The sequence below is a fragment of the Taeniopygia guttata genome, chromosome 3 (assembly GCF_048771995.1).
Source record: "Taeniopygia guttata chromosome 3, bTaeGut7.mat, whole genome shotgun sequence".
In the NCBI taxonomy this organism is placed as follows: domain Eukaryota; kingdom Metazoa; phylum Chordata; class Aves; order Passeriformes; family Estrildidae; genus Taeniopygia; species Taeniopygia guttata.
Genome location: NC_133027.1, coordinates 17,183,422 through 17,196,717, shown reverse-complemented (window position 1 = coordinate 17,196,717; position 13,296 = coordinate 17,183,422). Strand labels below are relative to the sequence as shown.

Sequence of the window (13,296 nt, the reverse complement as noted above, 5' to 3'; positions counted from 1 at the left end):
TGAGGCCATCTTATGCCATGTGGAACTTCTGTCCCAAACAGCCACTGCATTAACAGCCATCTGAGACCTAAATGGCACTTACAGCTCTGCTCTGACACTTTAGGGTAGAAAGGAGAGATGTTCGTTCCCTATGGCTGGGAAAAGGGTGAACTCATTGTGGAAAGCTTTGCACTTTGCCTCCAGCTCTTGAGCCTCTTCACTTGTTGAGTTGTTTTGCATGGAAACGCTGTGTAGGCAGCATTATTTTTTGTCTGCAGCAGAGAATGAGGAGGCTGAAAAGAAATGCAGCAGCAGACTGGTTTGCACTGGAAAAGGTGTCAGATGAGGAAAACCGGAGTGAAACAATTTTGATATCACTTTGCACAGAACATAGCTACAACTGAGTCCCACTGCCATACTGGAATATTGCAACTCCTTACTAAACTTCACTTTTGAAAGAGCTGCCAAAAGACTCCTGTGGCTGGCAGTCGTCAGAGCACTGCTTGGAGGCAGAGGATGTTTTGGTGGGTTCTTACACTATTGGAATGGGTTTAGAAAATTAAGAAGGAGCATATTGGCAGGTGGCTCAGGCCTCCCTCTGGTAATGCTGCTGCTGTTACATTTGCACAGAATTTGTTCACCCCATCTTCTAAACAAAATTATACTCACTGCAGTGATGTAGATCTCTGAAGATGGAGGGTGAGCCCTCTGTAGGTTTGGGTGAGCCAAAATGCAGAATTTCTAAGGGAAATATGGCCTATATTATTGGCACAGTGGTTCCAAAAAGCTTTGGTTGGTGCCAGATTCAGCCTGAAGCATGAGCACCCAGCATAAAATATATAGCTGAACTCTAACCTATGAAAAACAGCAGCTGGAAGCAGTTCTGAAACTTTCTTTAAAAAACTCCAAGTCTACTTTGTTTCTTCTTTGATGTATTATTTACCTTCAGGGTTTTTTGGTTTTTTTTTTCATTTCAGTCAAAAACTAAACCCAAGAGAGTAAAAGCAATATACAACTGTGTAGCAGATAACCCAGATGAGCTGACTTTTGCAGAGGGAGATATTATTGTAGTTGATGGTGAAGAAGATCAGGAGTGGTGGGTGAGTATTTTGCATTTTCTGTCAACACACTTTGAAAGAAAGTAATTAAATCTTAGAGGTTGACACTCACTTCAGAAGATCCCTGGTGAGTTACCAAAATAACAAGAAAAGTTTCATCTCATGGCAACCAGAGATGAAATTTCAATAGTCAAACTTCAGACAAGCTTTTAGAAGGAAAAAAAAAATAAAAAAAAGAAATCTGATTAGTAGGGTTCACAATACACAGGGAACATGGTCTGTGTGATCCAGAAAATTTTTGGCAGAGTGTCAGCAATTTAAGAATCTGCTATTACAGGTGCTATGTAGTGGGTGTCTGTCCTGGTTTGGGACAAATTTGGAAGGGAATTTCCAAAGGGATGTCCTCTAAAGGGCTGAATTCAGTGGCTCTTCCCCCTACCTGTTTGGGAGATAAACCTCCTTTGAGAAAAGTGAAAAAAGCGGTTAATATAACAAGCAAAGTACTCACAGACATGAAAAAATGAATAGTATTAAACAATGGAACCTCTCGATGTTCTGAAGAGATGGTGAATTCAGAGAGGGTCCTTTTTGTGAGGTGTAGCTCGGCTTGCTCAGTCTCTTATCAGTCTCTCCTGCGTTGTAAATGCCGTGTCCCGGGCCCTAGTGGGCCACAGGCGTGAGCTCCTGGTATATTTCTGGTTTTTGGTCCAAAGCAGGGCTAAATAGTTCCAGGAAAAAGAACAGCTACAGTCCAGGGAACTTGTCTGCCTCAGTGGGCTAAAAACTAACTGAAAGCAAAGGAGAGCTCTGTCCCGCTCACTGTCTGTGCTGCAGACAACACGCAGCGAGAGAGAGCTGAAGCTCTCATCTTTGTGATTTGAATACAGCTCCTCAGACACTCCGCCGATTCTCCTTCTGCCTCCCTTAGCTCTCAGATCTAGTTTTAAAGGTGCAGAACTTATTTCTGGGCTAAACAGACGGATGGGGATACAAATACTATATAGCATCCTAAAGTCACCCCAGGACAGCACCAGAGGAGAGCTTTGTATTGTCCTCAATCTTCAGATGACTAGGACTGAGTCTATTTGAGCTGGGAAACCATCTCAAGTTTTTACATTCCAGAATCTTATTGGCTAAAGCAAAATCTTGGAAAATTATTGTGCATGAAAACAGTTGCCTTAATCTGTTAGCTAGTGAACAATTTGCATCTAAATTGACAATAAGCTGTATAAACAGAAACAGGTTAATGTAAAATCTGAAACTGTTGAAGGTTGAACCATTGTTTTGCCTCACAGTGATGGTTAAAGAAGCACCTCAGCAGAGGCCAAATGTGGGCTGCCAGGCATTACAGATTGCACTGGAATTATGCAGCAGTGGTACTGCAGTAAGATGTTGTATATTCAAAGGACTGGATAAAACTTTTGCATTTGACAAAAACCCAACCTAAAGCTGATAAACACGCACCCTGTAGGACTGAATTTTCCTACTGGTGGAAGAAAAGTAGCACTATCACAGAAAAGATTTGGTGGGAGGCTTGTACTACAGGTAGGAAGGTCACTGGTATTCATCTTGGTGATACTGAAATGTCATTTTGAGATTTAACTTGAAAAATATCTGTACTCTTTCAGATTGGTCATATTGATGGAGATCCCAGTCGGAAAGGAGCTTTCCCTGTATCATTTGTGCACTTTATTGTTGACTAGATTGCTACTGATAAGTGGAGACATTTCTCATTTCCAGCAGTCACAGAAATAAGTTTTGTTCTATTCCATTTCACCTACCTTTCCGTAGCCACCTTGCCAGAGCACTGCCCAAGTCCTAGGTACTGTAGCTTACTTTTATATTGCCATTGTTCTGGTTTTGGGACTTTTAAACTTTTTTCTACGTGAAAACTTCTCATAAGCAGTTTACACTTTTAAAAACAAACAACTCTTCCTATATTTTTCAAGGTGAACTGAAAAGCTTTAACAATCAAAATCCATGTCTGAATATCACATTATGAATGTTCTTGTTGATCAATTCACTGTAATTTTATTCTCCCTTTTGTAACATGACAGTACAACAGTTCAGTGTTGCTTCCCCAGTTGAATAAATTGTGTATGCATCTACCAGGGCAGTGAACTTATCCAGTTCTTGATACCATTTGAAGTGTTGGAACCAAAATGTGTAAGCTGCTGTGTAGTTCTGAAATGGACTCATTCAGTAGCTTGCCATACTGGCTGTCATCAAGGATGCCAACAGTTGCAGAAGAATTTGTTTTAATTATGTGTCTTTGGCCAGGTGAAAGTGAAAAAGTACTTCAGTTTACCACAGGAGAAACTTCTTTCTTTCAGAATGGATGTAGATATTTGCTTAAAGTTACCTGAAATCTGTGTTAGTTGTTGAACTTTCTAGTTCTAATTTTGTGAGCTTGAGACTGTTTTGTTTTTCTATGCTGCATGTGTGTAGAACCTGTTTTTTGAATGTTCTTTACGTATGTTACATCCACTTGGTCATTTAGTGTGACTACTGCTGGTTAACTAAACTATGGCAATATTAATGAGTTACTATATTAACTCAAGGATTTGAAAACTGCACTTCCTGAACTGTACTTAATTATGATGATGGATTGCAGAACATTTCTTACACTTGTCTCATTATAGCATTAAGACTTTATTTTTAAATTCTTGAATTTTCTTTAAATCATCCAGCAATGTGTTCACAGAGAGAACATACTTAGTGGAACATGTTGTCCTTGGTCAATGAGATACCTGACACCTCAGAAGTTCACTACGTTATGTTCTGGTTTATGAAATTCGTGTGCCACTACCTTGCAAACAATGATAGTTTGCCAACTCACTCTGTATTTATATAGAATACCCACATATATGGTAGCTACACTGTTGTTAAACTTGTTTTGCTGATTTGTGAACAAAAGCTAGGCCATGGATAGTTCCCAGTTGGTTGATGGAATTTAAAACACCAATACAGATCTGACATAATTTTGATGTTTGTATATTGTGAAATTGTACCAGGTTTTGCTTATGCTACAGGAAACAACTGAGGCATAGGATACAGAAAATCAATGTCTAGGTCACATTGGCTTTGATCACGTTATGTGAACATTGTATCTCTAGATTTATCAAGAGAGCTTTGGATTTCTGGCAAATGGTGCTTAAATTGGCCATTTCATATTGGAAGGAATGGAAAACAGGCCACAACTACCACATCTGTGCTCACTTGGAGAAAAACCACGTTGTGAAAATGCTGGAAGAGCAACACTGATCTCACCCTGTATCACCCTTCCTGAATGGTACCGCTGGTTGATGCCTCTCGGGCGTGTGGGTACAGCCACATAGATGTGTAACTTTCACTTCCTAGATGCTGTTGCTGCAGTATAAATGGGGAACAAACTGGAATGTTTCAAGATATTTTTATTGCAAGTTGAAGCAAATTAGTCTGTATTTTCAAAGTTCCAAGTAAAATGATAGAGTAATAGTTTAGCACTACAGTTTTATTCACTTACTGATACGTTCAGTTTGCAACACTATTTTGTATGTTTCTATCCCTGATAGAGTCTAGAGAGTAAATGGGCATATTATTTTGCACAGATCTCCTAATGTACAGTATTTTTAACACAGAATCTTATAGTGTATGTAACAATTCGTAACAGTAAAAAATGATACAAATTTCCCTTGAGTTCTGCTAGAAGAGGAATAGAGTAAAACGTCACAACTTTGTTTACTGGTCACTTAAATACCAGGAAACTTGTGGACTACAACTTAATAGCACTAACAGTGCAGACAAGTAAAATCCCAAAGACCAATAAAGAGCAGCTAAGCAAAATTTATCCCTTGATTTTCTGCATTTCTCAAAAAGTTTTCTCCTCTGGCAGAGAAAAATGAAATTCTAGAACCTGTAGATATCTATTTATAATATAAAATTAAGAATTTTAAGTCCAAAATTTTGGCATATTTCATACAGCTTTTCAAATCTGATTCAAAAAACCTGTTAATAGACAGACTATTAGGTTGCTGTGTTAACTGTTTAAAAAGGAGCAAGTGACACTTAAAATGCAGCTTAGAATGCTATGAGATGTATAATATTCAATTCAGTTGTTTTTATTTTGTTTAGTTGCAGAGCAACTGTATATATTGTATAACCTAAAATCAACTCTTATTTTCAATGTCCTGGATGCAGTGATTTATAATTAGAGCATGATTAATAAATTTTACTCTTGTTAACCAGTCAAATGTCTGGAAAAATAAAACTACTTTTAAAATCACTTTTTCTGCTTCTCTTCTGTTCCCTTGTATTGCTTACACAATACTGTTCTTTTTAATGTATAAAAATGACAAATACAAACAATTATCACTTGAGGAAAAAATGTATTTCTTATGAACTTCAGCTGAACAGAAAAACTGTAGATGGCACACCTGAGATTAAATTAAAGGGGTAAAGCACCAAATAACTCCCTCTTACCCCACTGTGCTTTTGTTTTCTTCTGGTGTCTGGCTTAAGCAGAATCAAAGTCTGTATTAACAAATTGTTTTTCAGACAACGAGGTAGAAGCAAGTGTCAGTTTTATTTTACGTTTCTGCAATATTGACATTAACATAGAAAACATTATTTAGGAAAAAGACAAACTGTGTTAAATATAAAATTCTGTAATGTCCCGGAAACTGAAGATGGAATCTTCAAGTCACGTTTGGGGAATGCCAGAGTACCATGTGCAAGGCTGTGTGGCTCTTCTTTGCACAGGAAGCCTTTCCTAGGACTGTGTGTGGCTCCCAGCTGTCCGTGGTGCCACGAGGAGCCCCGGTGCCTCCACACGAACACTGCTGCCGAAGAAAGTCAGGACTTCTCCGACATTAAAACTGAATCAAAGGCTGTAGACAACACTTTGCAAATGGCTTGTGCTTGTTCCTAAAAAACCCAAACACACACATTAACACTTTCTGAAGAATTCTAAACTTCTCAAAGCTCATTTAAAGAAGAATGTGTCCTTCATTTTGCTTTGTGAGACCAGATTTCATTTATCTGGCCTGCAATGATATGTAAAAACTGTCTTACACGAGCTCTTTTGAGCCAAGTCAGAATTGCTGGCTGTCAGCATAGCACAGCATCAGCATTCAGAACCTCATTTTTTGTGTTCCCCCAGTGCTGCCAGCCAAGGGTCTGTGTCATCAGAGCATCCTGACAATGAATTCTCGTACTCATAAGGAGAAATCACCTTCCTTATTACAAATATGGTTGCATGCTCTATTACCAGAATTGTTGCTCCATCCCTTCCTGCTCTATATATTAAGAGGTTTTTGTCTTTGGAAATACAGGTGGAGATTGTCCATAGGTGCTGCCACAGCACCCTTTAGACTGGACAGAGCTTTCTCAGGTGAGTACAGTCACTGGCATATTTAGGGAATGTAGGTGTTTTCCTCAGAGACGATCCAATTTAGACAGCAGGGCTGTTTTCCCCTCCTCAGCCAGCACACATTTGTACGTTTTTAATTCAGCAATCCTCCTTCTGCCAAAAAGCCTTCACAAGAGCATTGGGTTTTAGAATCTCCCTTTACCTAATTTAAATACAGAAAGCATAAACTCTTACCAAACTATTGCACTGATATACCCAAAGGCTGCATTCTTCAGAGGCTGCATCTGTTGTCTTCAAAGCCAGTAAACTTTTTCCTGCTCCAAGACCATCGTCATAGCACACCATCCTTACAATCAAATAGAGAGCATGTCTATGTAACACATCCTGAAAGCACACAGCAAATAAAAGTTACTCTAGAACAGTGCAACAGATATTTCAGTTTTCCTAATTTTTATTCTTACTTACGAAAAAATACTTTAGGTTTATTTAAAGGAGAAAAGCTTTCCTTAGTTATTTTTTTTTTTACTTGAGAATTTAGTCTTGATTTTAAAAAGTGGTGGTTAAGCACAAGTTTAGCTTTAACATTTGCTTCTACTTTAGAAATATATTCCTATGTGGACTGTGAAGACAAGCTGAGAGAGTTGTTCAGCCAGGAGAAGAGAAAGCTCTTGGGAAGACTTTAGGGCACCTTCCAGTACCTGAAGGGGGTCCGCTAGAGAGCAGGAAAGGGAGTTTTTACAGGGGCATGTTGTGACAAAAAGGGGATTTGAATGGCTTTAAACTGAAAGAGTAGGTTTATAGTAGGTTATTGAATTTAAGGTAAGAAATTCTTTACTGTGGGAGTGGTGAGGCACTGGAACACGTTGCTCAGAGGAGTTGTGGATGCCCAATCCCTGGAAGTGTTCGAGGTCAGGTTAGAGGGGGCTTTGAGCAACTGGCTCCAGTGGGAGGTGTCCCTGCCCATGGCAGGGGGGTGGAACCAGAGGATCTTTCAGACCCCTTCCAACTCAGCCCCTCCCATGATTCTGTGGTGACATTCCTGGCCATAATCTTAAAGCGCACATTCACTTCCCACCAACCCTCACTGAGGCTCTGTGCCAGGTGGGACACTGTCCTTCTGGCACAGAGGGAACTTAAAACAACTTCTTAACTTTCCCAGTATTTTTCCAGACAATCCCGTCTCAGTCTTGGGAAGGATACACACAGGAAACTGTTCCCAGAAGAGAGTATAGACAAGGTCAGTTGCTTTGGGGGGCAATAGCCATGTGGCTGTAGCCAGGCTGTTTGTGACCTAAACCACAAGATGTGTCCTGACTCTTCTACAGATCTCATCTGGCAGAATTCTACTCTCCATCAGAACTGCAGGATTTCCACTTTAGTCACAACACTTCTGATTTTGGCCATTCCAGAGAGGATTGGTAGAAGACACCCAGTACAAAGTCTCTGCAGCTGCACCCTACACAAAGCCTTTCTTCTCCAGCCATCCTGCCCTCTGATCATATTCATCTAGTCTATTCCAGTCATACCATCTCCAGGGTCTTAGAAATTCTAGACAGCTCTGTGTTCATGGCATCAAAACCTGTTTTTGTCAGCTGAAGGGTATAAAGAAATGCCCACTTTGATACAGAAGCTGTAAAAATGGGCAGTGAGCTTCCTGCCTGCCTTGGAACCCTGGAGGGAGAGACCTCCACCACAGCCCGAAGGTCACCTTGCTGAAAAAACATCTCCATCCTGAAGCTCACTCAGCTCATTGCTCACATTGCTTTCACCATCAGCAATATCACACCACACTCAGGGCAGCTGGAACCTGCCTGGAACTTACTGCATCCATCCTCCCATCTCTGTAAAAAAGATGCCAAGACTGTTCACCAAATTACTAGTAACTCTCAAGGATTGCTTACTTGGAATTTGCTACAGTGCTAATATGTATGTGGATTATCACTAAAAGAGGGATGATAGAATTCTTTTGAGTACAGTCTCCTTGTAAATTAATTTCTTCCCATCCTTTCAGTATCTTGGAACTCTGTGAAAAGAATTTGGTGAACTAACACACTGAAGGACAAATGCCTACAGTGACACAGATGCAAAAAGCCAGAATTTGGGGAACAATGCAGTGCAATAAATTGTCAGTGCAAGCTAGCTTAACCACAAAAGGCTTCATCTGCTTGTGCGTGCTTGCAGCTTGAAGACAGAAAAATGATGGATATTAGCTATTTGATCTTTATCAAACCACAAAGGAATTTAAATAATAGTGTAACCTATGTTTTTGAGAATTAAGAATTTAGGAGAGCAAAAACAGAATTTAAAAGAATTCAAAGTCTGAATAACAAGTACTACCCTTCCTCCCAGACATTAGTAACAAGTGTTTTATTTTTTGAAGGGACCAAAGGAAGCTTTTTGGCTCTCTTTAGAGCATTCAACTGTTAAGTGACGGTATTCTCTGTGCTCATACTTGAGGTTTTCATGAACAGGCATCACTGGGTTGTTGATGAGTCAAGGCTTCATAAGGCCAAGTATTTATGGTATCTGGGGCTCTGAGGGCAACCAGAAGGAAACCACATGGCTACAACACAAAGCTACACAAAGGCAACTGGAGGGCCCTGGGGAAGAGACTGGATTTTTATTTTTAGCAAAGAAGCTACTTGAAGTAGGAAAATAAACTAAAATAAACTACATGTAGGAAATTATGCAAACTAAAAGTAGGCTTGATCAATAAAGTGGAATCATGAGGCTTTAATGCCAGAGTGAACTCTAACTCTTAGATTAGGAGTGCAAGGATGGAACTTAAAAGAGTTGGGCAATTCAGGTATTCTTAGAAAAACCCCATCCTTTTCACAGAAACACCAAGAGGAACTGCCTTACTAACTTGGGCTGAGGAACCGATGGTTTTGGCCAACACAGTCACACTACTTTCCCTCATTATATAATGGCATCCAAAGAGTATTACCAAAGACTTGCTTGCCTTTTGTATGGTGTTCTATCTCACAAGGAACAGCTTTTTGTCATAATTCCAGGAAAACACAGCCTGTGGAGATATGACATGAAGCAGTGCTGCTGGGAGAGCTTGTTTGTTTCACTTTTGCTTAAAGCCAGAAATGACATTTTGGTCACACAGATCATCTACCAGAGAAAGAAATGAAAGCACTTTTCAACTCTCATCAGAAAGACAAGTTGGGTGCAGCACTTACATACTGATCAGATGTGGAAACTTTAATGCCGTATTTGGAAACTCCCATAATAAACTCCTCTTCACCTGGAACAAAAGGTAACTTTCCATCTTGCTTTGGAGGGAAACAAACAAAAGCCTTTAGTGCAGACAGAGGAACATGAACAGTGAAGATACATAACAGAAAACATATTTTTGTGTACTTGGGTCCACTGGGTCAGGACCACCACAAACCCTGCTCAGATCCGGCTCTGCCCAGCACTCGCCCAGTTGCTTAATGTGAACTACATTCAGGGGAGACTGGACATTAGACTGGACATTAGGAGGCATTTCTTTACTGACAGGGTGACCAGACACTTGAACAGGCTTCCTAGAAAGGTGGTTGATGCCCCAAACCTGTCAACTGTTTAAGAGGCACTTAGACAATGCCCTTTACAACACATTTAACTGTTTGTCAGCTCTGAAGTGGTCAGGCAGTTTGGACTGATGGTCACCATGGGTCCCTTCCAGAAGAAACACTCCATTCCATTCTGCTCTGTTCTACTCTAAATATCACATGGTTCCAGAAAGGAATTTATCATTTCAGGGGAGAGTTGGCCCTGTGGTCAAATCAGGTTGGCTGAAAAATGATGCATGGCCTATCATGCTGCACTGAGCCAAGGTGGTCCACGTTCCACTGACAGCACCTTCACTGTTTGGCTGCAAAAACGGTTTAGCACATATTCAGAAATGGCAAGTTGCTGCACAATAAACAGACATTCTGTGCTTTTAAAAATATATAATCAGCTACCTAGTGAGAACAACCAGTTATGGCTTTCAGTACAAAAGTAAGTACAAGCAAGTAAGTTTGGCAAGGATGACCCAAATATTATTCAGGTTCTTTGGTCACAGGTTCATGAGTGATGAAACTTGCAGAAACTTGACATCTTCCTCTATGGGAAAACTTCTACAGTACTGAAGAACCTGGGGAGATATTCCTTCCTGGATACTAATCCTAATCCTGTTGGAGGCAATGTAACAGCTTTCAGCTGGGACTTGTTCAATAAGTACACATGAAAAGGGCCTTGGCTCTGAGCCTCCTTCTGCAGAATGGTTCTCTGGGTGCATCTTCTCCAGTCACCTAAAATTATAGAACTGTGATGGCTTTGAGAGTAATAGGTTAATAGTTAAGTATGCCACTTTCTTCAAGTAAATCTAAAATTTACAGATGTCAAACCACAGGATAAATAAAAAAAAAAACACACCTAAATTTAAGATGTCTTGACTTTTTTGGTATTGCCTTTTGTAATCCACTTACCTGTGCAACATCTATGTAATTTATCAAGTCCAGTGGTCCTTCAAGACTTTTGCTCTCATTGTATTTCAATTTTTCAATGGCACCAACATATTTAACTCTGAATTCTGCACACGTATCAGAATTACTATTGCTTTGTCCTGCAACAAAGTAAAACAAAACTATTCTGAAGACTTCCAGAACTGTAATGCTATTCTAATTACTGTTGACAGGGCTAACATAATAAATTCCCTAATTTTGCAGACTTTCATCAAACACTTATCACAGTATATTAACTCTTTAATGAACTGTACTGGGTTGATTTAGAACAGACCCTTGGTGAAGGCAACAGTTTCATATGCATCCATGATACAGCACTGTTTATGCCAATTCATATCTGGAGTTAACAATCTTGAATCAGAAAACATAAAAAGCTGGTTCTACTTTTTGAGGTCTATTTGTTTCAAATTAACTGTTTGGTCCAACAGTGATACACTGGTGACTAAATACAAGTAAAATCAAATCTTATTTCCATTATTTTGGTGCAAATGTAAACTTAGAAAAGCAGAAAACAGCCATTTGAAAAGCTGTACACGACTTGTGCTGGTAATAGACTGGTAGCACAACTAAGTTCTTCTTCCTCAGACACTTTACTTTGAAAACAGTGACTTAATTCTAGATGAATCATTAATAACTCTTAGAGGTCTAGGGCTGTGCCTGCATTAACCACCAGGCTACCTAACAGATTCACTCATTATTACTGAAAATACCTATCTTAAGCGTTTCCATTTTCTGCTGTTTTATACAAAGACAGAAAGTTAATCCTGCTCTATCCATACCTGCTCAAGCTCTGACTACATACCTGAACTTTTTGTGGAGTCTGTATCTAGGCTGGCCACAGTACTAGACCTAGAAAGTCCCCCAAGACTGGAATCTACAGACTAAGGAAAAAAATTATCATCATCAGAAAGGTACTGAGAATGTGTTAACAATTCACTTCTAGATGCTCTGCCTCAACTCTTAAAAGAAAAAAAAACAAACCAAAACAAAAAAAACACCACAAACAAAAACCTACAGTTTATGTTCTAGTTACTTCAGCAGCACTGGAAAATGGGGAGGAAAAAACAGTACCACCTGTTTCTTTCTTGAAGTTATCTTTCTGCTTCAGTGCAGATTGGACTGATAAAAGTTCATCAGGAACCCTTGAGAAGTTTTGAAAGAAGAAGGAAATGACAGAAGAAGAGAAAATGAACCTTATGATTATGTCCAGAGAAAAAGGAAAAATAAACCTTAAGGTTATGTTCAAATCATTCTGGTACTGCAATTTTACATGAAGAAATTGACAGCTACATACTTGTCACCAATACTTGAAATAGCATAGTAGTGCAGGGGAAAAGAAACAGCACCTTGGGAAATCCAGAATATTCAAGTGATCATTCTAAAACCAATCAGACAAAACAAACACATTATTCAAAATTAAGACTGCTTTTAGAGATACTGAGAACCCAAAAAGTACTGGAGAAAAAACTCATTCTTGGTACCTATTACCAGACACTGTCATTAAAGGCAAAATTTAAGAAAAAATGTATTAATTTTTCCTTCAAACCTTTCTATGTGCTGCAAGAAAATCTTGTGTTTGTGTAATTCACCATGGAAGTGACTGAGTATTCATCTCAGAATACATGGGCTTTATGATTGATAGGTACCTTCAACTTCCATAACACAATCTGAGGAACAGAAGTAGAAAGTTCTCTTTGTGGAACATGGCATTTTACGGAAGTCACACCAGTGCAAGTGAACCACTGAACTGTTACCTTGTAACAAACCCAAGTGCTTTACAAAGAGAAAAAACACCATATCCAACAGCTTACCTTGCTTTTAGTGCTGATTTCACTGCTTTGTGAGCTGCTGCTGCTATGTCGCTTTTTTCCTTTTCTAAACATTTTTTCATAATTGGATCAAAGAAGATCTTCTAAGTAGAAAAAATAAAAATTAAAGCCTGACATATAATCAAAGGAAGGAGGTCCAGGCAAATACCAGTGACTGTGTCCAAAGGGGACCAAAAGTGAAAACTTGCACAGGACTCTGTGAATGGAGGTAGGAATTTTACTCTGGGGCTCTTCATGTTTGACTGGGGAAAGCTCCTCAGGCTCTCTGCTAAAACTTCCCTATCCTTCTGAATTGTCAAAAAAGGCTACTACCTAGTTTACACAGTGTTGCATAGGTCAGTTTCTAATGCATGGATAGATGTAGACACAATGCAAATTCAAAATTTAAAATTTACTCCCACCTAAATGTATTAGGTAATTTTTATTTGTGAATACAATCTAAGTGTCCTGTAAAGTGCATACAGCACATTCCCTGCTCCAATGACCGTGTTTCCAGTAAAACAAAACAAAAAGCAAAATGCCACACTGCCCGACTAAACACTCCTCCCTCCATAACCAAACAAAAAAACCCCACAAAAAAC

General features: G+C 39.3%; 2 protein-coding genes across 10 annotated transcripts in view; one reads left to right on the top strand and one right to left on the bottom strand.

Annotated features, from left to right (window-relative positions):
* ASAP2 (ArfGAP with SH3 domain, ankyrin repeat and PH domain 2) overlaps positions 1-5,301 on the top strand; it is an 82,386-nt gene extending 77,085 nt beyond the window's left edge. For 2 of the 3 annotated variants that reach the window (XM_030270065.4, XM_030270067.4), the window contains 2 exons: positions 957-1,079; positions 2,666-5,301. In XM_030270065.4, the coding sequence (XP_030125925.1) occupies positions 957-1,079; positions 2,666-2,740 (198 nt within the window). In that variant the 3' untranslated portion in view covers positions 2,741-5,301. The remainder of the gene's footprint in view (positions 1-956; positions 1,080-2,665) is intronic. The other variant, XM_072926372.1, reaches the window with a different exon arrangement.
* Positions 5,302-5,582: 281 nt separating this feature from the next.
* ITGB1BP1 (integrin subunit beta 1 binding protein 1) overlaps positions 5,583-13,296 on the bottom strand; it is a 9,208-nt gene continuing 1,494 nt past the window's right edge. The window contains exons 2-8 of one of the 7 annotated variants that reach the window (XM_072926373.1): positions 12,698-12,798; positions 11,962-12,028; positions 11,689-11,767; positions 10,851-10,987; positions 9,576-9,668; positions 6,622-6,771; positions 5,583-5,942 (exon numbers count right to left, since the gene is read on the bottom strand). In XM_072926373.1, coding sequence (XP_072782474.1) covers positions 5,871-5,942; positions 6,622-6,771; positions 9,576-9,668; positions 10,851-10,987; positions 11,689-11,767; positions 11,962-12,028; positions 12,698-12,777 — 678 coding nt within the window. In that variant the 5' untranslated portion in view covers positions 12,778-12,798 and the 3' untranslated portion in view covers positions 5,583-5,870. Of the gene's footprint in view, positions 5,943-6,621; positions 6,772-9,575; positions 9,669-10,850; positions 10,988-11,688; positions 11,768-11,960; positions 12,029-12,697; positions 12,799-13,296 lie in introns of those variants that run through there. The other 6 variants (XM_072926374.1, XM_002197719.7, XM_072926376.1 and 3 more) reach the window with 6 other exon arrangements.